At 41.0% G+C, this 27,898-nt stretch overlaps 1 protein-coding gene across 4 annotated transcripts in view; it reads left to right on the top strand.

Moving 5' to 3' along the window:
• Positions 1 to 27,898, top strand: part of LOC137341027 (mitochondrial Rho GTPase 1) — a 60,134-nt gene that overhangs the window by 8,398 nt on the left and 23,838 nt on the right. For 3 of the 4 annotated variants that reach the window (XM_068003867.1, XM_068003869.1, XM_068003870.1), the window contains exons 2-16: positions 966 to 1,024; positions 8,240 to 8,321; positions 11,987 to 12,030; positions 12,695 to 12,748; positions 12,902 to 12,954; positions 13,199 to 13,307; positions 14,796 to 14,897; positions 15,482 to 15,580; positions 16,574 to 16,682; positions 18,695 to 18,815; positions 20,936 to 21,020; positions 23,075 to 23,220; positions 23,334 to 23,434; positions 24,957 to 25,087; positions 26,771 to 26,854. In XM_068003867.1, the coding sequence (XP_067859968.1) occupies positions 966 to 1,024; positions 8,240 to 8,321; positions 11,987 to 12,030; positions 12,695 to 12,748; positions 12,902 to 12,954; positions 13,199 to 13,307; positions 14,796 to 14,897; positions 15,482 to 15,580; positions 16,574 to 16,682; positions 18,695 to 18,815; positions 20,936 to 21,020; positions 23,075 to 23,220; positions 23,334 to 23,434; positions 24,957 to 25,087; positions 26,771 to 26,854 (1,379 nt within the window). The remainder of the gene's footprint in view (positions 1 to 965; positions 1,025 to 8,239; positions 8,322 to 11,986; positions 12,031 to 12,694; positions 12,749 to 12,901; positions 12,955 to 13,198; positions 13,308 to 14,795; positions 14,898 to 15,481; positions 15,581 to 16,573; positions 16,683 to 18,694; positions 18,816 to 20,935; positions 21,021 to 23,074; positions 23,221 to 23,333; positions 23,435 to 24,956; positions 25,088 to 26,770; positions 26,855 to 27,898) is intronic. The other variant, XM_068003868.1, reaches the window with a different exon arrangement.

Here is a 27,898-nt window from a genome sequence, read left to right as displayed (position 1 = left end):
CAAGAACCTGCTTTAGGCAGACCACCGATGATGTTGATCTTCAGTATGTATGTGTCTCTTTTTAACCTGGGATAATGCTGTGGAAAATTGGAAGTACAGTTTTTTTGAGGGAATCTCTGACTTGATTTACAATTACAATTAAGATGTAGATGTTAGATTTTTAATATATACCTTACTAGTTGATCTCCATAGCATTGCATATGGACAGTCAAGACCAAGTTTAGTCTTCATTCGAAGCAGCATTAGAGACTGGCCAATATTTGGATCAGGCCATGCAGACACAATTCATTCCCCATTTTAAAGTTATACATTCTGTCCTTTATATTTCCATTATAAATTCCTATGTCCACATTTATAATGAAAACTTCCAATGTAAACTTGTCATCTTGTAATTACACCCTCTCTCCAGTGTGGCACTAAAGCACCTCCACTGGGGGTGGGGGGCGGGAATTACAGCTTCACAAGTTTACATAATCTGTTGTCATTATAAATGTGGACATAGGAATTTATAATGGAAAAATTTAAGATATTAGATGTTGGCAACAAATGCTGGATTACCTGAACCAGAGAAATGTGCACAATTCCCTTGAGAATGAAACACAAATTAGAATGTTGTCATTTGCTTGTCAATGTCATTGCTTTTCCCAAGAGCTGCTTCAGTAGGCTAGTGCCTGCCTCCTGTATCTGATTTTGACACTACCATTCCGGACTTGCCAATGTCCTTTATTTTGAGACAACCACTTTGGGGGAAAAAATGTTTGTTGAATAGCTTTCATCAACACATCCACTAAAATTTACGCTTTTGAAAGTAGGCTTTGATTGCTTATATAATGTTTATTGAAGTAGTAGTTACATTATGTAAGGGGCGATCATAACAATGAATCCTAGAGCTGCTGGAGAACAACCTGTTGTGTTGAAAGACGATTGTGAATATATAGTAAAGCTGTTTGTTTTCTTTTGTACAGCTAAGGTTGGGAAGACATCTTTGATTATGTCTCTGGTCAGTGAAGAGTTTCCTGAAGAGGTATGTGGATTGTTTTTTTACGGGGACTATACGTGCCTGTTGTCTTTTTACTAAAATTAGATTGTGGTAGAATTATACAGCACAGCCTATTGTGCCTGTGCCGGCTCTTTGAAAGAGCTATCCAATTAATCCCACTCCCCCGCTCTTTCCCCATAGCCCTACAAATTGTTCCTTTTCAAGTATTTATCCAATTCTCTTTTGAAAGTTACTATTGAATTTGCTTCCACCATGCTTTCAGGCAGCGCATTCTTGATCATAACAACTCACTGCATAAAACAAATTCTCCTTGCCTCTCCTCTGGTTCTTTTGCCAATTATCTTAAAATAGTATTTATTTGCTGTGTAAAGTTATTTTAAAAGCTATAACTGAGGCATCTTGTTGGGAATAGGTTGCTTACCACTTTACATCGGATAACTGGTTCCTAGGTTAAATGTTGCGCAGCTTGGTGGCAGTGTTCTCTGGGTCATAGATTCTGCTGGCCCAAACTTTGGGACCAGTAAATAGCATCCTGATCAATTCACATCAGTGGATTCAGACTTTGGTACGGTGACAGAAACAAGAAAGTAACTGCTCAGTTATGTTATTTTTAATTGGTGGCTGAGATTGATTATTGATCTCAAAACAAGGAGAAAGGCCGCATTAAGGAGATGGCGAAGAAGAGACGGCCACATAGGAACAGGAGTAGGCCATTCAGCCCCTCGTGCCTGCTGCCCCATTTGATAAGATAATGGCTGATCTGTGATCTAACTCCATATACCTGCCTTTGGCCCATATCCCTTAATACCTTTGGTTGCCAAAAAGCTATCGATCTCAGATTTAAATTTAGCAATTGAGCTAGTATCAATTGCCGTTTGCGGAAGAGAGTTCCAAACTTCTACCACCCTTTGTGTGTAGAAATGTTTTCTAATCTCGCTCCTGAAAGGTCTGGCTCTAATTTTTAGACTGTGCCTCCTACTTCTAAAATCCCCAACCAGCGGAAATAGTTTCTCTCTATCCACCCTGTCTGTTCCCCTTAATATCTTATAAACTTCGATCAGATCACCCCTTTACCTTCTAAACTCTAGAGAATACAACCCCAATTTGTGTAATCTCTCCTCGTAACTTAACCTTGAAGTCCGGGTATCATTCTAGTAAACCTACGCTGCACTCCCTCGAAGGCCAATATGTCCTTCCGAAGGTGCGGTGCCCAGAACTGCTCACAGTACTCCAGGTGCGGTCTAACCAGGGTTTTGTATAGTTGCAGCATAACTTCTGCCCCTTTGTACTCCAGTCCTCTAGATATAAAGGCCAGCATTCCATTAGCCTTATTGATTATTTTCTGCACCTGTTCATGACACTTCAATGTTCTAGGTATTCTGCAGAATTTACTTTTAACTTCAACATCTGCGCAATTACCATGGAAACTACAGCACATAAACTTGGAGAAAGACTCCTGCCCATCGACTGTGCTTATTGCCTTTGGTTTTTTTATAAAGTTGTACTAGATTGTTCTCTGGCCCTTCTTTCAAAATGTCCTTAGTTTCCCCTGTTTCTATATTTCTCTTTGACTTTAGGTTTCCCCTCTTCCACATCATTCCCTAGTTGAAAGGATGGGAAGATGACCTGCTTCCAGGTCTCTACCAATTCCTTGCTATGACTGTCCTTATACACGAATATGAGAACGGCTCAGTGTGCTCACACCTCCAATTCACTGATGTATGTATAATTAGAATGCACAAAACACAAAATTGTACCAGATACTTTAGTTACAGCAATCAGTGACAAATTTAACTTATTTTGAGTCTGAAGTCTTAAGAGAAATAAATTGTAAGGTGTCTGACCCTCTTGCCACCTGCACCATGCCAGCTTGAACCTGCCACTCACTCTTTGCTTGCACTTGCTCATTCCCGTTGTTAGGACCCGATGTCCTGCTTGCAAGAAGCCTGTGCTCCTTGGCGGCCTCAGCCATTGTCTGCCACTCACTCCTAGTCTTCTGGTGTGGCATGGTTTGCAGGCTGATGAGCAGTTGTATTGGTCTCATTTAATCGTGAATCTGTTTGTTCATATTGTCGTCTTCTAGCGTTCTGTGACAATTTTGCCTATAATTACGTTTGACAGAGAGGTGCATAAAAGGGCACTTGTTAGTGACAGATCTACTAGCATTACTCTCCCCAAACCAAAATACAGATTTTGAGATAGTCCGGCTGTTCTTGCTGAATAGAGCAGAGGAGTACTTCTGCCATTCTATCTCTGGGAACTGTGGCCAGATTCTCATCTTCCTGTGCCTGATGCCATTCCCCTCCGCTTCGGCCCTTTCCCAAGCTGCAGTTTCAGTTTTCCACCATTCCAGATATAAAGGTTTGCCTGGCCCCCATGTTAGCCTAACCCTCTCCTCAGGTACTGTCTTCCTCCCCTTCAAATCTGCATCATCAGCCCCTCAAAAAACACACCCTTGACCCCTCTGTCCTTGAAAACTACCACCCCATCTCCAAACTCCCTTTACCCTTCAAAGTCCTTGAATGTGTTGTCACCTCCCAAATCTGAGCCCCTCTTTCCTGCAACTCCATGTTTGAACCCCTCCAATCAGGTTTCTGCCCCTGCCACAGTACAGGTCAAGAAGGATGAAGAGGGATAGTTTACCATGGTCACAGTCACAAATGACATCCTATGTGACTGTGACCATGGTAAACTATCCCTCTTCATCCTTCTTGACCTGTCTGCAGCCTCTGATGTTAATTGTATCCACATGATTTCTATCAGTTAGTGTTAATTGTATTTTTTTATATAAAAAAATACAATTAACACTAGTTGATTTTTTTTTATTATTCGTTCATGGGATGTGGGCATCGCTGGCAAGGCCAGCATTTATTGCCCATCCCTAATTGCCCTTGAGAAGGTGGTGGTGAGCCGCCTTCTTGAACCGCTGCATTCCGTGTGGTGAAGGTTCTCCCACAGTGCTGTTAGGAAGGGAGTTCCAGCATTTTGACCCAGCGACGATGAAGGAACGGCGATATATTTCCAAGTCGGGATGGTGTGTGACTTGGAGGGGAACGTGCAGGTGGTGTTGTTCCCATGTGCCTGCTGCCCTTATCCTTCTAGGTGGTAACGGTTGTGGGTTTGGGAGGTGCTGTCGAAGAAGCCTTGGCGAGTTGCTGCAGTGCATCCTGTGGATGGTACACACTGCAGCCACAGTACGCCGGTGGTGAAGGGAGTGAATGTTTAGGGTGGTGCATGGGATGCCAATCAAGCGGGCTGCTTTGTCCTGGTTGGTGTCAAGCTTCTTGAGTGTTGTTGGAGCTGCACTCATCCAGGCAAGTGGAGAGTATTCCATCACACTCCTGACTTGTGTATTGTAGATGGTGGAAAGGTTTTGGGGAGTCAGGAGGTGAGTCACTCGCCGTAGAATACTCAGCCTCTGACCGGCTCTTGTAGCCACAGTATTTATATGGCTGGTCCAGTTAAGTTTCTGGTCAATGGTGACCCCCAGGATGTTGATGGTGAATCATATGAATACAATTAACATTTGACACAGTTAACCGCACCATCCTCCTCCAACACCTCCATCATCCAGCTGGGTAGGACTGCCCTTGTCTGGTTCCATACCTATCTATCCAGTCGTCCCCAGAGAATTCGCTGCAATGGCTTCTCTTCCCGCTTCGCATTGTTACCTCAAGTCCCCCAAGGATCTATCCTTGGCCCACCTCCTATTTCTTATCTACATGCGGCCCCTCGGTAATATCATCCGAAAACGCAATGTCAGGATCAACATGTACGCTGACAACATCCAGCTGTACCTCACAATCACCTCTCTCAACCCCTCCACCACCTCTGATTTGTCACGCTGCTTGTCCGACGTCTAGCATGAATGAGCAGAAATTTTTTCCAACTAAATATTTTGACGACCGAAACCATTGTCTTTGGTCCCCGCCACAAACTCCATTCCCTAGCCACCGACTCCATCCCTCTCCCTGGCCACTGTCTGAGGCTGATCCAGACCGTTCGCAAACTTGGCATCCTATTTGACCCTGCGCTGAACTTCCGATCGCATATCCGCTCCATCACCAAGACCGCCTACTTCCGCCTCTAATATTGCCTGTCTCCGCCCCTACCTCAGCTCACCTATTGCTGAACCCCTCATCTATGCCTTTGTTACCTCTTGACTTGCCTGTTCCAATGCTCTCCTGGCTGGCTTCCCATCTTCCAACCTCCATAAACTTGAGCTCATCCAAAATTTTGCTGCCCGTATCCTAACTCGCACCAAGTCCCGTTCAACCATCACCCCTGTACTTGCTGACCTACATTGGCTCCCAGTCCGGGAATGCCTCGATTTTAAAATTCTCATCCTTGTTTTCAGATCCCTCTATGACCTCGCCCCTCCCTATCTCTGTAACTTCCTCCAGCCCTACAACCCTCCGAAATCTCTGCACTCCTCCAATTTTTGCCTCTTGCGCGTCCCCGATTTTAATCGCTCCACCATTGGTAACTGTGCCTTCAGCTGCCTAGGCCCTAAACTCTGGAATTCCCCCCCTAAATCTCCACTTCTCTACCTCTCCTCTTTTTTAAGATGCTCCTTAAAACCTACCTCTTTGACCAAGTTTTTGGGCACCTCTCCTAATACCTCCTTTTGTGGTTCGGTTTCGGTGTCAAATTTTGTTTATTAACGCTCCTGTGAAGCACCTTGAGACATTTTACTTCATTTAAGGCTCTCTATAAATGCAAGTTGTTGTTGTTGTCCAAATATAAGTGTGTGCTGTAGTCGCTAAAAATGATCTGAATTGTATTTAAATATTTTCAGGAATGGCAAAAATAAATAACTTAAAGGTGCATACCATGGTGCCATTTAGGCATCTTATAAAGTTTAAATTAATGTTTGTTAATTTGCATAAATCTCAAGCTATGAATGCTAATAGATGTTGGTGTTCTGAATGCAGTCCACCAATGGGTCAAACACACTTGAGGTGCCCTTTCCAAGCCTCCATGCTGTCAAAATTCAAACAGGACAAACCAATGAATAAGAAATACAAGTGCAAATAGAACTGAATGGCATGGGTTTCATGGGCCAGAATGCCAGAGCTCCTGGGCCACGTGTAGTCCTAGGGCCATAGTTTGGATGCACCTGTTTTTTTGTCAGCTGATTGAAAGGAGAGAAATGGTAATTTTCTATTTTTTTGTTTGATGTATTTACAGTAAATATAGAATGTTTAGTTGTCAGTATGAGATACATGCTTAAATATATTGTGCCCAAGATCAGTACATAATTGATGTAACTGTGCCAGACCTATTCAATGCCAGTGCATAGGGGTTAAAGTTAGATAATGAATATTACAGGCTTTTAATCATTTTTTGACAAAGCTAATTGATGTCAGTTATTTTCTGACGAAAACTCCAAGGTTGAGTCTTCCTATAATTCCTTTGCAGAAGATCCAATGCATTAAGACCTCAGTTAGGAGATCAGACCCTCTGGCCAAAGCAGTACCACCCTAGACATGGCCACATTTAAAAGCACCTACTAGATGTGTTAGATAGACCTCTAGTTAACCCTTTCTGTGGCTGATTTTCATCTTGGAGAAGCAGTCAGACTTTCTGGTTGTGGAGGTTCGTTCTAGTTATAGCTCTTGCTTTTAGTTATTGGAGTCAATCTTTCATTCATTCTATTGAAATTCATTTATTTTGTTCATATTATTCACAACAATTATTGCTACTTAAGTTTATTTTTGAATAAAGGTGTAATTGGTGATTCAATGCATCAAGACCTCAGTTCCTAGCCTTAGCTGTACCAATGAGGGTAGGCATCAAGTACAAACCAGGCGTGTCCTCCATGAGGAGAAAAGAAAAAATGAAGCTCTCCTAGCAATCAGATGAAGAGCAGCATTTGCAGAGGTGGGTCACCTGCCTACTTTCTTTGCTGGGAAAAGGAGTCCCAGGAGTGTGAGAAAACAAAATATACAGTACTTCAAGCATCTACCAAAGTTGCAAACAGCAATGTAGATTATTATACAATTTTTTTTTTGCTTCCATTTCTATCCATGAAATCACAATTGAACTTTGTGGATGCTAGGTGTTTTAGGACTGATGTGTGACATGACAACAACAGCTTGCATTTATATAGCGCCTTTAACATAGTAAAACGTTCCAAGGTGCTTCACAGGAGTGTTATCAAACAAAATTTTACATTGAGCCACATAAGGAGATATTACAGCATGCTTGATCAAAGAGGTAGGTTTTAAGGAATGCCTTAAAGGAGGAGAGAGAGTTGGAGAGGGCTTGGATGTGGAAAGCAGGCACAGAATTCATTTGAGGTGCAATAGTTTTGTCTTTGATAACATAGGGAGGAGGAAAGTGGGAGGGATATGGTCCTTGGACAGATTGCAGCTGAAAAGGGACTCAGAAAGATGACATGACTGCACGTCCAGGGGAAATTGCAACCGAAAACGAGAACTGAAAAACATGAGTATGCCACTGTTGGTGATTGTTCGAGGGTTGGTGCCATATACTGATTTGAAGGTTTCCCTATGGAGCTACTCCTTGACTTGCCCGTAAGATATATGGTAAAACCTGAAATGAGCATCCATTGAGAAGGAAAAAATCTGTATTAAAAATTATAATACCTCACAGAGGATGGCAGATTTTTACATAATAATTAGGTGTTTTCCAGGGGTGGGACTACTTGTACTGAAAGTATTTTGTCTCACCTTCTCTCCCTTCCCCCACCTCTGTATATTTAATACTGTTTTCCATATAAAATCCGTGATTGAATATAGAGCTTCTTGAAGTTGCTAATGTTAATTTCACAAATATTTTTTCTACATTTATGAAAGAAACACTTGCATTGACATTGACCTCAGGACATTCCTGTGCTTTACAGCCAATGAAGTACTTTTGAAGTATAGTCACTGTTGTAGGAAAGGTTTATGTCCAAAGTGAGATTACTGAGTAGCTTTGCAGCGCCAAATTTCTGCCAAAAGCTACTGGTCAAATGGTTCTGACAAAAGGTCATCGACCTGAAATGTTACCCACCTCCCTCTCTCCAAAGATGCTGCCCAACTTGCTGAGTGTTTCCATCATGTTCTGTTTTTATTACTGGTCAAGTGGTAGTGGGAATAAATTTAAATGTGGAATATGTTGATTAATCATTGCCTCTGGCTGCATCACATTCTGCCAAACATCACTTTTTAAAAAAAAACTGCTATTGAATTAGGTATAGATATACATTTATGCTATTTATTTTTGTTAAAGGTTCCTCTACGTGCAGAAGAAATCACTATCCCTGCAGATGTCACTCCAGAGAAGGTCCCTACACACATAGTAGACTATTCAGGTAAAGAGAAGTGTATCATCAGAGTTAAACATAATCCTAGGAAACAATGCCTTGTCTGGAGTTAAATTCTCTTGAGAAAATGCTGCTCTGGGATCTGTTAATGAGACAGTGTATACAGTATCAGCACTATAATTTCACTAACTCAGAAAAGTGAATGTATGAAATTTATGTACACTTGGGCTGTGGATTTTCTTTTACCCTCATTGAGATTCCAGTAAAATGTAATGACGGACATGTAAAATTTGATATTAGCAGACTAAGAAGGTCCCAGATTTGATCCCAAGTCTGCGACAAGTAACTGATCTTTGCTGGGTGCTACAATTGACCTCAGTGCCCTAGGTTAGGGAAGAGAAAAATCAGCGACAGTTCCTATTACTGATCAAGCTTTTTCAGTGACCCCTGCTGGAAGTTGCACATGTGTGGTGATATTGGATGGGACTGGAAGCTCCATGTGATTAGATATTCTGCTGACAAAACTACATGTGGATAATGACTACTTGGGTGAAGTATCAGAGAATGACCAGAGCCCATGCTGTCATGCAACAGCAGGAAGCCACGCTTCCAGGAGAGGAAGGGAGAAAATAGCGGGTAATTTTCTAAATTGGCGGCCGTTCCTTCAGCTGTCTAGGCCCTAAGCTCTGGAAATCGCTCCCTAAATCTCTCCACCTCACTCACCTCCTTTAAGTTGCTTCTTCAAACCTACTTCTTTGACCAAACTTTTGGTCACCTGTCCTAATTTCTCCTTAAGTGGTTCGGTGTCAAATTTTGTCTGATAACGCTCCTGTGAACTATATAAATGCAAGTTGTTCTAAAGTAATTTTTGTACTGTTCACTTGCACATTGTGGTTTTGTCCATCTAAATGTTAGTTTTGTCTGGAGAGAGTATTTTAAGCTATATAACGCTAGACATTACTAGTCTGTTAGTCTTGCTGGTAATGATGGGAGTAATTTGAGGTGATGAATTTCATATCACACAACATTAAAGGATGATGGCTTAAGTTCCTTCAGTCTATTGGTGCAAATAACCATAATGGCAACACTGGGATCTACTTAATACTGTAATGTTGCTGTGGTAAGCTGGTAATTGCTGTTCTACATTTCTGATTTTATGACAGTAACACAGTCAGACCTTTTTAATTCATGTTTCATTAATCTGTATGTTTTATTATTAACCTATACTGTTGTATTTTCATAGTGTGTGCACCTCTGCTTCCAAATTAGTTTCAATTGAAATTAATACCAAACATCAGCACTCCATTGCTTGTCTCTCTAATCTGGAAGCCAGTTAATACTTTACTCTCTGCCACAAATGTGCATGATGAAAACATGGCCTCTTAACAGTTGCATGCACTGAACCAGTTGCATGCAATCACTCTGAATTTCAAGGTCATTCCTGACTGAATTAAGTTTTGTTTTTCCCCTGTCTCTAGTAAAACATTTTTTTATTCCAACTCTTAGTTCAAAATTTAATGCATTTACAAGTGTACATTAATTGGGGGAGGGTGGGTGGGTGTTAATGCTGGTCACCAGATGTGAACCCAGAAACCACTTCATTCAGCTTATTGGCACATCTGGATTTTTCCAAAAGCCTCAGCATTAAAAATCCTGTTTAAATTGAATGCTCCCAATTTAAAATTGCAACATTGTACCTCCAGTTTGTCTAATGTGCCTATGAGCAGAGTGCATGTTTTAATTGCAACACATGTTGGTTATTGTATCTCTGCTGTCAGTGGCCACCAACATGGTAAAGAAACTAGGAGATACAGTATTGTAGTTTTAAACAGGAACATTTATTTTAAACAGTACTTCTAAATATTGACAAACAGGCACGCCATTTAATTTCTTGAACTTGGCTTCAGTGCCTCTTAAGTGCTCTTGCTTAGAGATTGATACTGCAAAAATGGCAGCTGTGCTTACGGCAGCAGAATAATCCAAACAATATTATTTTATTTTGCCACGGTGCATTACATTTTTAAAAATTTATTCCATTTGATGAAAGTAACTATTTCATTGATACATTGATTTTTAATGTAACAAAATGGTGTTTTTCCAATGCATTTCAAACAACCAGGTCTGGCTGTATTGTGAAAAGGATGTGCTGGGGGTTCTGCAACACTGCATAATATAGGCAATTCCTTCTGGGTGTATGTACAAACTTTCTAGTAAATAGTTTGATATATTTCATCTTTGGCCCTTTACCAAAATGGGGTGTGTTCAGTAAGTGATTGCCTTACATTTTATTGGTTACAATTGGATATTTTAGCCACTCTTGTCTGAGTGATGAGGTGGATGGGTGTATTCTCAGATTGGTTGGCTTAACATATTATATCTACTTGGAGGGAAGGGGGAGACAAACAGCCCAGGACTAGACAGTCGTAATTTTTATGGGGGCTTAATTAACAGTATTACTGCACACATTGGAATACTTGTAATATCTGAATTTAGATTATTAGTTCTCCCAAAATGTTTCAAACTCGTTAGAATTCGACAACAGAGCACATTGACAGTGTAGTGAACTTATAGCCAACTTGCACAGTTTATTTTTAGTCCCATTAAAGAATAAAAATTAACAAGGATATATTACATTATGTCTATAACATTCTGTCTTTTGGATCTATTGCATTGGAGATGCTTGCTGTAAGTAAACCTAATCATAACATTGAACCTCATTAAATTTATGAATACTTTTAGTTTTTATTGTAGAAATTGTAGGAATTTTCTGGGTTTTTTTTTCCTGAGTTGTGTTCGATAATTTTAAATGTAATATACCTTTGTGTGGATTCTCCCAAAAGATTTTTGTACATTTCTAAAATCTGAACATTTCCATTGCACCAAAACTCTCAAAAGCTCATCCAAAACTCTGCTGCCCGTATCCTAACTCTCACCAAGTCTCGTTCATCCATCACCCCTGTGCTCACTAACCTATATTGGCTCCCGGTCCACCAACACCTCAATTTTAAAATTCTTCTCCTTGTGTTCAAATACCTCCGTGGCCTTGCCCCTCCCTATCTCTGTAACCTCCTTCAGCCCTACAACCCCTCCTGGATCTCTGCGTTCCTCCCTCTGGCCTCTTGTGCGTCCCCCACTTCCTTCACCCCACCATTGGCGGCCGTGCCGTCCGCCATCTAGGCCCTAAACTCTGGAATACCCTCCCTAAACCTCTTCACAACTCTCTCCTTTAAGAAGCTGCTTAAAACTTACCTCTTTAACCAAGAGTTTGGTCACCTGTCCTAATGTCTCCTTCTTTGGCTCGGTGTCTGATTACGCTCCCGTGAAGAGCCTTGGGGCATTTTACTACTTTAAAGGCGCTATATAAATGCAAATTATTGCTACACCTAGTGAAATTCTATTCAGTATTTTTTAAGTAAATGTTTTTCACACAACAGTAGAAATTCTATAGTCTTTAGGCTAACTGTCTTTTCTCAATTGTAAACAATTTTACAACACCAAGTTATAGTCCAGCAATTTTATTTTAAATTCACAAGCTTTCGGAGGCTACCTCCTTCCTCAGGTGAACGATGTACAAGCTTTCAGAGGTAGCCTCCGAAAGCTTGTGAATTTAAAATAAAATTGCTGGACTATAACTTGGTGTTGTAAAATTGTTTACAATTGTCAACCCCAGTCCATCACCGGCATCTCCACATCATGTCTTTTCTCACCAACAGAAGCAGAACAGACAGAAGAACAACTTCACAATGAAATTTCCAAGGTGAGTCTGAAGTTAATATGATAGTGTGTGCAAAAGCCCTGTGGAATCCAATGATTGCCACATTTACAATTATGGGAATTTGACCAATAACCTCATTCCATGGTTTTCTTGTATTATTTATCAACATACAATAATTCTGGTCATTTTCTAGGGGAAGAACGTTTGTTACAGATTTCAGGAATTATCTCAATTATTTGATCGAAGATGGGAAATGTTAAGTAACTGAACCGTGGGAGCAGAAAGATATGTATATATTGGGGGGGTGGGGGGGGCGGCGGGGAGGGAGGTTAATGTGCCAAATAATACTTCGCTACGATATGAAGCAAAAGCCAAAATGGATACTAGTCGAGTAAACAATCTGTTGTACGCAGACCTTGAAGTTCATCATGTATACCCTCCATGTCTGAGTATAATTTGCAGGTGATGATTGTGGTCAGCAGAAGGAAAAGTGTCAACTGCTGACACTGTGGCGGTATATCAATTACTTTAACAATCCAAACTCAATGTCCCCTTTCTGTAGTGGATCAGAAAACCATATTGTTATAAACTGTTCCTGCAGAGATAGAGATTTATTTACTAAAAAGAAATGTCAGTGAAATACTAACCCATGCTTTCGTTTGTACAAACTGATTTAAGCCTACCTCATTGTCTTATGATCTCGCAGGCCAATGTAATCTGCATAGTGTATGCAGTCAACAACAGAAATTCCATTGACCAGGTGGGTGTAATTCAAATTTTAAAATGAGTCACAACTAGAGGATTGAAAGAGTATTGTAATACATCGATTTCTTACAGAAGTAGTCAGATTTGCTTGGTTGCTGGCTAAATTCGTACCTGGTTTGCAACAAAATCAAATGTTTGCCTATTGCAGGTAACGAGTCGATGGATTCCTCTAATAAATGACAGGACTGACAAGGATAGCAGGTACTGTGAAGTTAGTTTAAAAACAACCATTTGTTTTGCAAGGCTGGAAAGTTAAAGGTGGTTAGTTATTGCTATTTGTTTGAATGTAGCTTTCTGGCAAAATATATTGCTGTCTTCTGATTTTTTTTTTAAAAAGCCTTCACAGTTACAATTACTGTAGAGAATCAAGTTCTGTTTCTATCAGCTATTTATCAGATGTGTGAACCAAAATTAATTCCTATAACTGTATCCTTTTTTTTCCCAGAATGCCCCTCATACTGGTGGGAAACAAATCTGATCTTGTGGAACATAGTAGCATGGAAGCTATTCTTCCCATAATGAATCAGTACACAGAGATAGAGACCTGTGTTGAGGTGGGTCATGCTTTCAGAAGCACACTTGCATGGTATGATGGATTTGCAGCATAGAATTGCAGCTGTGCACAGAGGGGCACTGAATTGGTTTTAATACATCATGTTAAACAGGCAACAAAGACTGCTCAGCTGAGCTACATAAGTCTCTCTCAAAAGCAAAATACTGCAGATGCTGAAAATCTGAAATAAAAACAGAAAATGCTGGAGAAGCTCAGCAAGTCAGGCAGCGTCTGTGGAGAAAGAAACAGAGTTAACGTTTCAGGTCGAAGTTCTGACGAAAGGTCTTCGACCTGAAATGTTAACTCTGTTTCTTTCTCCACGGATGCTGCCTGACTTGCTGAGCTTCTCCAGTATTTTCTGTTTTTATTTTATGTAAGTCTCTCTCTCTCCCTGACTGACAATGTTTCCAATTTTATGATTGAAGGGTTTATGGGGGAAGGAATTGTTGATGTTAAACTATACCAAGGGGGCAGTATTCAAAAGTCTGTTGAGTTCCACAGCAGTTGTTGGTTCAGTGCTCCTTTTACCACAGGTGTAATGTCAGAACCTATTGGATAAATTTTTGTTTCAATGTCTCTTTCATGGTAATTTCATGTTCTCTGCCTGCTGTGCAGATTTAGACCAGTAAGCTTGTCTTTTACTCCATAGAATAACCATTAAATTTCAACAGCTGCATTAAATGTTTTTTTTTGGTTAAAAATCAGCGTTAGAACTAAAAATTCAAACTATTAGTCACTTGTGTATTTTGGGGTGAGGTGTTCATATCTGTTAGTATTGAGGGTAGTACTTCAGCTAAGAGAGAATGTGGCTTCTCCCCCACAACCTACATCGCTGAATTTACCGAAAATCCCCACAGTCTCCAGACCGTTGTACAAAAACTGGAAGCTTTTCATGCTTTTGTTTATCCACTGAGGTACTTGTGACCATTTCACTTGTTGGTTATGAGGCCGTACTGATATGAATGTCATATCATTATCTGTCTTCACCATACAGACTGCAGTGGTTCAAGAAGGCGGCCCACCATCATCTTCTCAAGGGCAACTAGGGATGGGCAGTAAATGCTGGTCTCGACAACAACGCCCACATCCCAAACAGTGAATTTTAAAATAACTAATCATTCATGCTTTACACTCAAGTCACCCTGGGCCAGCTTGTTATCATTGTCATTTTAACTTTACAAAACCTCTACATGTACTTTGAGTAACAATTCTAATTTGTTAACCATAAGTAAGCAGTCTGGCAGCATTAGCAGAATAACTTAAAAGAAGTATTCCAGTTTATTTTAAACATTGTATTTTCTGTTGCCGATTGCATCTGAAATACTATTGAGATTTCCTCGCAAAAAACAGTAACCAGCTTTGTCGACCTCATTAAGATTTCTTTGTAAAAATGTTCTAATTGTTAAGCCAATAGCTGCTGTAACTATTGAATTATATAAACTCTTCAAAATATATGGGTTAAAGAGGTTTTTTTTCTTTCATCTTCCAGTGTTCAGCAAAAAACCTGAAGAATATCTCTGAGCTGTTTTACTATGCACAGAAAGCTGTTCTGCACCCCACTTGCCCACTGTACTGCCCAGAAGAGAAAGAGGTAAAGACGGCCCTGAGTAGAAGAATATCTATGCCCTTCCAATGTGCTCGTATCTTAACCCTTCCACATAAATTGCCTCCATTTGCATTGCCTTGAGCAAGCATCATTCCCTGGACAATGGTGGCCAGGTAACCTGTTCTCCAATGTGTGTAAGTGCCACTCTTGAGCAAACTGCTTAATAGGTGCACAAAAGCAGCTAAAATACAACAGTGACTACACTTCAAAAGTATTGGTGCAAAAAGTGCTTTTGGATATTTTGAGTTCGTGAAAGGCGCTATATAAATGCAAGTCTTTCTAAAGGTTTCTCCCAGGCTCTTTTGACCTGATCTTAACTTTCTCTTTCTGGCCCTGTAGAGACTGGGGGGTTGTGGGCATGAACCTGGAGCCTGGAACTTTGGCAAGGTCTGCTAGTGCCCTGACACAATGTGCCACTGGGTCTGCTTTCCAATATTAAAGCCTGAATCTTGAATGATTGTGCAAAGAATTTTTGTACATTTTTGCTTTATTTTTGAATCCAAGAGGTTAAGTGGGAAAGCCTGTAACCTGCAGTACCTAACTTGATTAACTTGCTTGTATACGTACAGATGAAACCTGCCTGTGTCAAAGCCCTAACTCGCATTTTTAAGGTATCAGACCAGGATAATGATGGGATTCTCAACGATGCAGAACTCAACTTTTTCCAGGTAGAAACATAGCGCACGCACATATCAAAATAACAGTGCTTTCTAGTATTTAGAACTGTTTCTAGTTAGAATGGCCAGCTACATGTAACTGAGCCCTCATGTATACAATTTACCAGTTAAGCATGACAAGTGGGGGTTTACAAGAATTGAAGACCTTTTTTAAAGGCCTTTTAATATCAGAAAAGAGTTCCTCATAGGGAACTGCATGCACTGCGATTATCGTGTAGTTCCCAATCTTGTCAGAGGAGACAGTGTTACACTTGCTGGTTGTTTCCATATTTTACACTTTTAAAGTAATGATCAGGTGACAACCTGCAAACAAGTATTTTGTATCACTTTTCAATCCCAGGCTGGCTGAGATCGGCTAACTAAGCATAGATCATGGATTGAAGAATGTAGTAGGAGGAATATGTATGTCTCATGACCACATTACTGAACCGTTGGAAGAGCCCAGCACTTCGAATTTTAATTTTATGCAGCTCAGTGTCTTTAGCATGAAGCTCTATAAAAGCATATTGAAGGCACTTTGTGTTGGAGTGCCATCAGTGACAAACATGCAATATTCCTGCCATCATTCTTTAATGTATTAAAGGATCCAAAATCCAGAGCCTTGACAGCGTCACAGACCTAATTTATAGTAAATCTCCTGAGCTGCACCAGACCTCCGTTTGCAACTTTCCCCTTTAGCTCTGAGAATTGCTGGTTTCTGGTCACTGGCGGGCCTTAATTGAAGCAACAGTAGGTAGAAAGGAAGATAAATGGGAGAGTAGCAGATGGAGGTAATGAGTCTTCATTTGAGTGCCAATCCCCTGGATCTCATACGACAATATGAAAGTGCCCTTCCAACTCACTGCTGTTAATCATCTCCCAACTATCCTGGTTAATGGACTTACTCTAGTGTGTAAATTAGATGCAGATGCCATGAGAGACCGCATCTAAACTATGTCTTAGTTGAGAGTACTTTGTGACCTTTTGTTAATGTGTTTCATTTAGAGAACCTGTTTTAACACCCCATTGGCACCTCAAGCTCTGGAGGATGTGAAGAATGTAGTACGGAAGAACATGAGTGATGGTGTCGCTGATAATGGGTTGACGTTGAAAGGTAAGCTGATACATTAGTAAAATGTTTAGTGGTTTTTGTAAAATTATCGTCCCCAACCCCCCCCCAGTGAGTGTAATGCTCCTCAGAAAGCTGGCGGGTATAACGCAAGTCTAGCATCGCCTTGTACGACACTATGCCTTCCATGGTATATAGCTGTATGCCAAAACTGGCCCACTGTAATGTTGAACGGCTGTTCTTCTAATGAAAGGTATGAGCTCCGAGTTTTAACAAACAGGAAAGTATGAAAAAGCTTATACTCTTTTAATTTAAAAAAAAAGTTGCAAATGTGTTTGAGGCTGTAACATACTCTTGAGATTTGAATGACTGACAGCGACTTGTCTTTCGCTCCAACTTTATCACATTATCCAGAAAAGTAATCACAACCATCTCTTCCATTCAAGCTTTTCAGAAATTTTATCAGTTTTAACACTGTTAATGTGGGCATTCACCAGCATATCCACAAGAGGGAGTGCTTCAGCGTGTAGACTGCTGCCTGACTTGCCACAAGAGGGGAGTGTGTTCACGTGTATTAATAGATTGTTGTCTCCACTAAATGCATATATTAACTTTACTATTAGAATTCTATCTTGACTGACACTACAATTCTTTCATTTGCCAACTTTACATTTTACTGGGTATAATACCCTCTGTTTTCTCTTCCTCCCCCCTATTTTTCCTGAGCCAGCATTACATGCAGCTGCCAGGATAGCAGAGTGACCTGCTCCCTGGCTTCAGCATATGTGATGTTTTCTATCACCCTCTGTGTTTAGTGCCTGGTCCACAATCAGTGCCTTGTTCATGATAGCACAGCCCAGACATGAAAACTAAGCGTGGTGCATATTTTACGCTGCGTGTTGGGTTTAAGTGCTCTTGATACCATCAACGTGGTGTCCAGGTATGGGTTTCAGAACTGGGGTTCTGTTGTATTTCTAACAGACTGTCTTGGGTGGAGCAGGGGGGTGGGGGGTAACAAAACTAACGGCCATTTTTAGTCTAGAGGAAAAGTGTCATAGCTATTATTTATTTATGTCTCTCAAAGAATGAATTGCTATGAAGTGCAGTGACTGTTATGTAGGCAAATGCAGCGGCCATTTTGCATGCAACAAAAAAACAAAAATAGGAATAAGACAAAAAGCCAGTTAATCTGTTTTTGGTGATAGAAACATAGAAAATAGGAGCAGGAGTAGGCCACTCGGCCCTTTGAGCCTGCTCCGCCATTCAGTATGACCATGGCTGATCCTCTATCTCAATACCATATTCCCGCTCTCTCCCCATTACCCCTGTTGCTTGAGAGGGACATTGGCCACGACACCATGAGAACCCCATGCTTCAAATTGTGCCGTTGACTTTTTTTATTCGTTCATGGGATGTGGGCGTCACTGGCAAGGCCAGCATTTATTGCCCATCCCTAATTGCCCTTGAGATGGTGGTGGTGAGCCGTCTTTTTGAACCGCTGCAGTCCGTGTGGCGAAAGTGCTCCCACAGTGCTGTTAGGAAGGGAGTTCCAGGATTTTGACCCAGCGACAATGAAGGAACGGCGATATATTTCCAAGTCGGGATGGTGTGTGACTTGGAGGGGAACGTGCAGGTGGTGTTGTTCCCATGTACCTGCTGCTCTTGTCCTTCTAGGTGGTAGAGGTCACTGGTTTGGGAGGTGCTGTCGAAGAAGCGTTGGCGAGTTGCTGCAGTATCCCAGAGCATTCAGACAGGTCTCAGTTTAACGTCACATCCAAAGGATGGCACCTTCGACAATGCAGCACTCTGTCAGTACTGCACTGAAGTGTTGGCCTAGATTATGCGCACACACCCTGCAGTGGCACTAGAACTTATAACCTTCTCACTTACCGGATGGAATTGTTCTAATGCTCCATATTGGTGCAGTCTTTGTTGAAGCATCTGAATTGATGGAGGTTTCTGTTTCCAGACCCATTTGCTGTAAATAGATTGTTTTAGGGACTCGAAAGGGGGCTAATTTCTATCAGATGTGTTGATTGTTTCGCTCTGTGTTGCAGGTTTTTTATTTTTACATACACTATTTATACAAAGAGGGAGACATGAAACTACGTGGACAGTTTTGCGTCGGTTTGGATATGACGATGACCTGGAACTCACACATGAATATCTGTTCCCGATGTATGTAATGGACATAAGTATTCCTCTGTGGCACTTCAGAATGGTGATTTTTAAATACTGCATATCTGTGCAAGAATCTTTCTGGGAAGAGCAGAGTGCTGTAAAGTAACATAAAAATCTAGTGTTAAATAATGCAGAGGGTTGTGAAGCAAACAAAGGTTGTTAGCTTTGTTCACCATCTTGCACCAAACAGCAAGGGAGTTATTCTTCTAAAATCACTCAAAGTGAACTGTCCCTCTTTCCTTCAGTTTCTGGGTGTACAGTAATAACTGCTTTATGTTGTAACCTTCAAGAAAGAAAAATAACCTAAGTTTAATTCAAAAGTTTCCTTTAAAATATGTTCATATGAACACTGAAGAATTTGGGTATAAATGTATGTATTTTGTCACAATTGTTTTTAAAACTTGCATTTAAATGGCACCTTATCTGTCTTTCAAACATCTCAAAGCACTTTACCTACAATGAATTACTTTGAATTGCAGTGACTGCAGTTATTTTGTGCAGAGCAAAATATATTTCTTTAAAGTTTATATTTAACTATCTCCTTTTAAGTTGTTCAGACTTCAGTGAAAAGTACCAGTTGCACTCAGCCCCCAAAAAGCATGTTTGTTTGAAAACCCTAATGGATCATATGTTAAGTAGATGTCCAAAATTTAGACCATGTCTGAAATTTGTGTTCTCAGTTTTTCTAAGATTGGTTTGAGATGAAATTTCAAGTGCTGCATCCTCTTACCCATATAGAATTTGCAAAGCAGTAGTTCCAGTAATTAGAGTAAATGGCTGGAGTTTCTCGACGTGAATCCAACATATTTGGTACTCCTGTTCTTTAAAAATTGAACTTGTAAGTCTAACATGCAAAATTGATGGGCAGGAAAAGACCAGCTGGTCCATCAACCCTGCCCCACACCATGATGGCCGGACCATCATTACTAAACACTTCTTCCCTCCCCCCATCCCGCTAGCCATATAACATTTGTATCTTTTTACTTACTGCTATTTTGTTTAAACATGAAGAACTGATGACTAACTCACCATGATGATCAATTGGCTAAGAATTGTCGAGAGCATGAGGAAGCTAACTTCTCAAAGCCAGTTCCCCTAATAATAGCACTCACTGTTCACGCATTTTGTTTTAAGTACAGATGTCTGTTCTGCATTTGTCATGTCAGGCATTTGATTGCAGGTCTTTTGAATAGCTACAATCTAAAATAGAAGTTACGCCTTATTGTATGTTTCTATCTCTGTAAATTTAATGGTTTAATTTATTTCTATAGATAACCAAAATATCGACTATCCAAAAAGTTGTTTTGGTTAACATTCACAATATATAATCTGATGGCAGTAATGGGTGCACAGGAATACAATGGGCTGCAACTGAGGGCAACCAGGTTAGCTATGGTCCTTTACTTATTCAATCAATGTGCCTGTATTCCCCACTTGTTCACTGCCCCCCCCCCACCATTGAAAACTGAAATTGGTTGTTGGGTGCCATTCAGTTTCAGCTGGACGCTTTGAAATACAATACTTGAAATTGTGGTATGACATTTTGCTGGTTTCAACCAGAGCCAATTTTGGGGGTGGAGTGGAGGATAAGTGATAAACAGTGTAATCTTGGATCCAGTCTGGGCACCATCGCAAGGTGCTATAGCATGGAAAGATTTACCCCCATGCTTTCCAAACTGATATCCTGGGGAGACAGAGAGTAAGGAAAAGCTGTATTTTTTCCCAATCTGGAATGAAAAGGGGCCAATAGGACTTTGGATGCTTGGGAGTAAGTAATAAAGCAGTTATTTAATCAATGACCTGAGACAGAAACTAAAGGAGAGAAGCTGGATTGATTTATGGGTGCTTTCTGATCCTTGAAATTAAGTACAATCTTACTACTCTCTCATCTATGGCTGGAGCATCTATTAAAGTATTTTTAAGTTGGAAGCTTGACTTTTAAGAATAGTGCTGAAGAGTGAGGGTATTTAATCACATTGCTCAATGTCACATGATTCACAGGAATAGAATATTGGATTCACTTTGCAGTTCTGAAAGAGAGTTATAAGATAATTAGCCTGGTACGTGGTATAACTTTGTGATCGGCAGACTGAATTTGTTTTTCCTCCTTTTCACAGACTAAAAGTTCCTCCAGACTGCACAACCGAACTGAATCACCATGCATACCTTTTCCTACAAAGCATCTTTGACAAACATGATTTGGTGAGCTGAGCCTGCAAACACATGACAATTGATATAGTAGTGTGTGTTTTGCTGATTTCATTTTCTTTTCACTTCTGCAGCTTTTGGTCTAGTCAATCACTCCCTCACCTCTGCCTTCGATGCCCTGGTCCCCAGTAAAGCCCTTACTCTCTCCCGCCCTGGTATAGCCCCATCTTCACTCACTCATGTCCACTTGAAGGCATCTAGTGCACAACTCATGTCCATGAGACCAACCTCCATCGACCCTATTCCCACTAAACAGCTGACCACGCAACTTCCCTTCCTGGCCCCTATCCTGGCTGATATTGTAAATGGTTCCCTCTTCTCAGATACTTTCCCCCTCTCAAAACTGAAATCGTCACTCCTTTCCCCCACCCCCACCAGCTGTGGAGACTGAGTCATTGAATACATTCAAGGCTGAGTTGGACAAATTTTTGATCAGCAAGGGACTCAAAGGATATGAGGAAAGTGGAGTTGAGGTAAAAATCAGATCAGCCATGATCTCATTAAATGGCGGAGACAGCTCGAGGGGCCGAATGGCCTACTCCTGCTCCTATCTCTTATGATCACCCCAAAAACCCGACGACTCTGTCTTGCAGACTACTGCCCCACCTCCAACCTCCCTTTCATCTCCAAAATTCTTGAAAGTGTCGTCGCCTTCTAAATCCGTGCCCACCTTTCTCACAACTCCATTACTTGAACCTCTCCAGACGCGTTTCCGCCTCTGCCACAGCACTGAAACGACCCTAATCAAAAGCACAATGACATCCTGTGCAACTGTGACCGTGGTAAATTATCTCACCTTGTCTTTCTCGACCCCTCTGAAGCCTTTGACAAGGTTGACCACACCGTCATCCTCCAACGCCTCTCCTCCGTTGCCCAGCTGAGTGGGACTGCCCTCGCCTGGTTGCGCTCTTACATATCCAGTCGTAACCCCAGAGCATCTCCTGCAATGGCTTCACTTCCCACCTCTCTTTGTTACCTCTGGAAACCCCTGTGGCTATCCATGGCCCTCTCCCCTTCATCATCCATTTGCTGCTCCTTGGCTACAATCCAAAGAGATACAGCTTACGATTCCACACGTACACAGATGACACCCAGTTCTACCTCTCCACCACCTCTCTCGAAGTTTTCCACTATCTCTGTATTAGCCTGCTTGTCCGACATCCAATCTTGGATTGGTTGCAGTTTCCTTCAGTTAAACATCGGGAACATCGCACCATTGTCTTTGGGCCCCCCCCCCCTTGACACAAAATCCGTTCTCCCGCCATTGATTCCATCCTCCTCCCTGGCCACTGTCTCAACTTGAAGCGGACTGTTTGCACCTCGGGGTCCTATTAACCCTGAGCTGAGCTTCCAAACCCATATCCTCTCATGACAAAGACCGCCTACTTCCACTTCCATAACATCGCAAGTCTCCATCCCTGCCTCAGCCCATCCGCTGCTGAAACCCTCATCCATACTATTGTCACCTCCAAACTCGGCAGTTCCATTGCTCTTTGGGCCGGCCTCCTATCCTCCACCCTGCATAATCTTGAGCTCATCCAAAACTCTGTTGCCTATATCATAAACCGCACCAAGTCCCTTTCACCCATCACCCCTCGATGACTTACATTAGCTCCCAATCCACCAATGCCTCCATTTTAAAATTCTCATCCTCTGTTCAAATCACTTCATGGCCTTGTCCCTCCCTTCTCTGTAACCTCCTCTAGCACTGCAAACCTCTGAAATATCTGCATTGCTCCATCTCTGGCCTTTTACACCATTCCCCACTCCCTTTGCCCCACCGTTGAAGGTTGTGCCTTCAGCTGTTTAGGCCCTAAGCTCTAGAATTCCCTCCCTTAAGTTCTCCACCTCTCTGTCTTCCTTTAAGATCCTTTTTAAAATCTACCTCTTTGACCAAGCTTTTAGTCATCCTTTCTAATTTCCCCTTTGGCTCGGTGTCGATTTTTGTCTGATTACGCTCCTGTGAAGCGCCTTGGGACATTTTATTACGCTGAAGGCACTATATAAATGCAAGTTGTTTATCTTAATTTTTCGGGGTTGTTTTTCAGGACCGGGATTGTGCATTGTCACCTGATGAACTAAAAGACCTATTCAAAGTGTTTCCCTACATGCCTTGGGGTCCTGATGTCAATAACACCGTTTGTACCAATGACAAGGGATGGGTCACTTATCAAGGTTATGTTTGTCAGTGGACGTGAGTAATTTTCCTTTGTGATTATCAAACAATATTTTCTATTTATCTGCTTTTTATTTAGAATGTTTGTTTAGTAACTTTCTGAACAGCTGAATATTTGTGTTTTGAATCAGGCTGACCACGTACCTTGATGTTCAGCGGTGTTTAGAATATTTAGGTTACCTAGGATACTCTATTCTAACGGAACAGGAGTCTCAGGCAGCAGCTGTCACAAGTAAGCAGTGGATTTTTATTAACTTTTTCTGGGGAGACACCATGCATTCGATCTGAAATTCTTGGCATGTAATTTATTAAAGACCCTGGCATCAAAGGGTCACGTTTTTAAAAATAGATTGCTCCTCTCAGCTGAGCACCAAAGTCCCAACATTATTGGAGCAGTCCATAATGGGGAGAGGGAAAAAGATTGACAGACCTATCCCACTCATGAACATCTCATGAGTTCAGCTGAAATCAGAAACTCACTAGATAATGGCATATTGCAGATCAGGGAGTGATTGTGAAGGTGTTTACTGTGTACATTTGTATTTGAATAATTGATTCAAAACAGACCTGGCAAACTATTTTAAAAATCACTTTGCTTCCCCAGTGGATTTATCAAGTTAGTAGGTGTGTCATACAGACCAAGATGGTCCTAAGTTCAATCTCCAGACTCTGCTGAGTTAGCTGATCTGAGCTGGATGGCAGGATTCTGCAGTGGGCTTCGGTGCCTCTGCGATAGACAGTAGAAAATCACTGGTGACGTTTCCATTCCTACATGCTGGGAGTGCACATATGTGGACCGGATGCTAAAACTGGGTAGCTGTGTGGTGAAGGAAAGAATACTCGAGCCTGGTATATAGTTGCTTCCAAGCCTTTATTCACAGAGTTTCTGCTTGCACACCCCATACCCTAGCTAAGCTCGCCTATAAAAAGGATCCGAGGGAGTCCTCAATTGATACCCACCACCTGAATACAATTAACCCCAATTGATACAAATCGTACAATTAACACCAGGTTCCGCTATGATGCCTCTGCAGTTGTATAGCCTACCGACATGCATTGTCGAGGCATGTTTATTGTTAATGGCCACCTGGCTAAAGTACCTTAGGACAACTGGTGCCCATGAAACTATAGGCTAGCAATGAGGTAATGGCTTTTAGGGAAGTGGTTTTGGGTAGGAAATCGATATAGGGAAAAACATTTTTTTTGAAAGCCACCGTTAGAAATGTATTGAATTGAAAACATAACACAACATTTTATTCTCCTTAGAGCAGAGAAGGTTAAGAGGAGATTTGATAGAGGTGTTCAAAATCATGAACGATTTTGATAGAGTAAATAAAGAGAAACTGTTTCCAGTGGCAGAAGGGTCGGTAACACGGATTTAAGGTGATTGGCAAAAGAGCCAGAGGCGAGATGAGGAAACATTTTTTTACACAGCGAGTTGTTATGATCTGGAATGCACTGCCTGAAAGGGCGGTGGAAACAGATTCACTAGTAACTTTCAAAAGGGAATTGGATAAACACTTGAAGGTAAAAAATTTGCAGGGCTATGGGGAAAAAGCAGGGGAATGGGACTAATTGGATAGCTCTTTCAAAGAACCGGCACAGGCACAATGGGCCGAATGGCCTCATTCTGTGCTGTACCATACAATGATATATTACAATAAAAGTTTAGCTTCAGTGGAAAATAAACTAGAATTGCATTTACCTTGTGTGTCCAATAAACGATTCATAAACCATGCTTTATGTTCCTTTAGTAACGAGAGATAAAAAACTAGATCTGCAGAAAAAGCAAACACAAAGAAATGTGTTTCAGTGCAATATTATTGGCATGAAAAACTCTGGCAAGACTGGAATTCTGCAAGGTTTTCTGGGCCGAAACTTAATGGTAAGTACCTCAGATTTTTTGAAATGCTGCATTGCTCTTACTGTTTTGTATTTTAATGCATGCAGGTCCTGGAACTCGTGTTTATTGAACAATCGTCTAATTTCCTGTGTGTTATATCAAATTGAAATAAAGTACTATCTTTTTTATCGGTTATTGCAGAGAATACTATAAAACTACTAAATGGAAATTAAATGTTCACCTAAAATTATTTGCGCTTTGCTGCAGCAGGGTAATGTACTTACTTGTACCATGGGTCATTTTACTGGTCAATAGTTTAGTGGTACACGAATAGTGTTGAATTTCTACAAGTTTGAAGAATTCTGTACTATTCTATATTGAGAAAAGAATTGACCATTTCTAACATTTTGATGGTGTGTTGAGAAGGGTAACTGTAAGTGCCTGTACTCTGAATGGGGGAGCGAGTCCAAGTATAGGTGTTTTTCACATCAGATCTACATTTTACACTTTCATTAACGTACGCTGTGCTCGTGCGTCTCCTGGTAGCATGTTAAATGCAGATTGAATCTCCTCTTCGATGATTTTAATGGTAGTTAGTATATTCTGGGATGACAAAAATGTAAACCACTTTTCTGGGGGGTGGGAGGGGGGAGATTTTGTCCTGATGGTCGATTATAGCATGAGTTACGTACAGTTTCCTGTACCCTGCCCCAACCCTAACTTCAGAAAAGCATCTCAGTATCACCAGTGCGACATTTCCACTTCCCTCATCAGCCATTTAGTTGATCGGAGACCAATTTAGTGTAGAGCTCGGGACAATTTTTATATGGATTGGACATTCTCGGTCTCTGGTTTAGATTGCCAACATTCTTTGCATTTGGTTGTCTTTTGTTGGAAGTGTTCTTTAATCCCACAGATTTAACACCGGGTCCCAGAGTTTGAAAGGACAATGTTTTAGCCACTATACCATCTGAAACTTGAGATTCGATTTATGAAGAGAGATTTACAGAACTAAACTTTGTTTTTGGAGAAAAGATTTGGGGGTACAGGAAAGGGGGCATCATTATTCAGGTCTTTAAAGCGTGAAAGGGTGTGGATGATGTAAGAAGGTTATCTAACCAAGTAGTAAATAGAAGAAGTAAATAGCATAAATACATCATTAACGAGCCTCAAATGAGACAAAAGTTGAGAAGATTTCTTCTACTAGCTATTAAATATTTTGGAATAGACTCCCAGCAAACGTTAATATTCTATTGATTTTTTTTGATGAAGTTAAACATTAATTTAAAAACAGGATTAAAGCTTTGAAGGGCATAAGGATAAATCTGTTCATCTGTGGCTAATCAGATACAAAATATAGTTCCTATAATGTCTGGGACCAAGGAAATGACTGGAATGCAACTAGTCAAAGTTGAATTACGTAGATTGTAATGTTTGTTTGATATTCTGGGGTTGCCCTAGATTGCCATAGAGCAGGGAAAGATTTCAATGCTTTGTCTTCCTGAAATTTTCTTTGAGTTTTTCACTTAGCTCAGGAGATTAAATTGCACAGAATCCACGCTAAAGAGAAACACTATCTGCTTGATTGGCTGAGTTGTCTAATTTTCATATGTGCTTGCCTGCACTCCAATGTTTAACTGACTTGTTTCATAACTGTTTTTGTGTCCCTTTTTAGAGGTTGTAAATGTCATCATGCTGTGAGTTACTGTTTTATTTCCCCCACAGAAACAAAGACAAATAAAAGAGGAACACAAATCACTTTATGCCCTGAACACAACTTATGTGTATGGGCAAGAAAAATATTTACTGGTAGGTATTTATATAGACATAATGGAAATGCGCAGCACATTTACACCTTTTACCTTCTGTGATCCACATTTGAACCGTATAATATAACTCCATGTCCTATGTTATTGTCCTTAATCCCCCCTGCCCCTCTCATTTTTAGCAGGAAACATTTTAAGAGACTATTAAATCTATTAAATTATGAATTTTTCTCATCAGTTTCAAAATGGTTGCATTCATTTTTCAGAATTTTTTTTGCAAGTATTGTAATGCTGGTTGTTATACTTGCATTTATACAGGGACCTAATGTAAACCTTTCAAAAGGGGAATGATGTCATAGTACTAATGTTCACTTACCTTTTTGGCCAAATGTCCCTGTAAAAGGACTAGACTATAATTGAGTTTCTATTGTTTAGAGCAAGTTTGAACTGACTGAGTAAGGTCTGTCTTAGTATTTGTGACCGAAGGCAGAAATTTCCCCTACTGTCGGCAGGTGACTTCATTGTAGAAGTATTTACCCTCTGGCCAGGCAACTGCCTAAGATGAAAATCTCATCAGCTTTTGGGTTTATGTTTTTGAGGATAGTTTCCACTGCATTTTATAATCTCCACAACATTATCTTTGGAGTATTATTCTGAACGGATGCTGCAGCAGAAAGTGCTGACCCCAACCGCTGAATTTGTCATCTTCCACCCTCTGTAAACTTGAGCTCATCCAAAACTCTGCTGCCCGTATCCTAACTCGCACCAAGTCCCGTTCACCCATCACCCCTGTGCTCGCTGACCTACATTGGCTTCTAGTCCGGGAATGCCTCGATTTTTAACATTCTCATCCTTGTGTTCAAATCCCTCCATGGCCTCACCCCTCCCTATCTCTGTAATCCCATCCAGCCCTACAACCCTCTGAGATCTCTGCGCTCCTCCAATTCTTGCCTCTTGCACATTCCCGATTTTAATTGCTCCACCATTGGTGGCCGTGCCTTCAGTTGCCTAGGCCCTAAGCTCTGGAATTTCCTCCCCAAACCTCTCTGCCTCTCTACTCCTTTAAGATGCTTCTTAAAACCTACCT

The sequence above is a fragment of the Heptranchias perlo genome, chromosome 23, assembly GCF_035084215.1.
Source record: "Heptranchias perlo isolate sHepPer1 chromosome 23, sHepPer1.hap1, whole genome shotgun sequence".
In the NCBI taxonomy this organism is placed as follows: domain Eukaryota; kingdom Metazoa; phylum Chordata; class Chondrichthyes; order Hexanchiformes; family Hexanchidae; genus Heptranchias; species Heptranchias perlo.
This window is presented reverse-complemented; position numbering and strand designations above follow the sequence as displayed.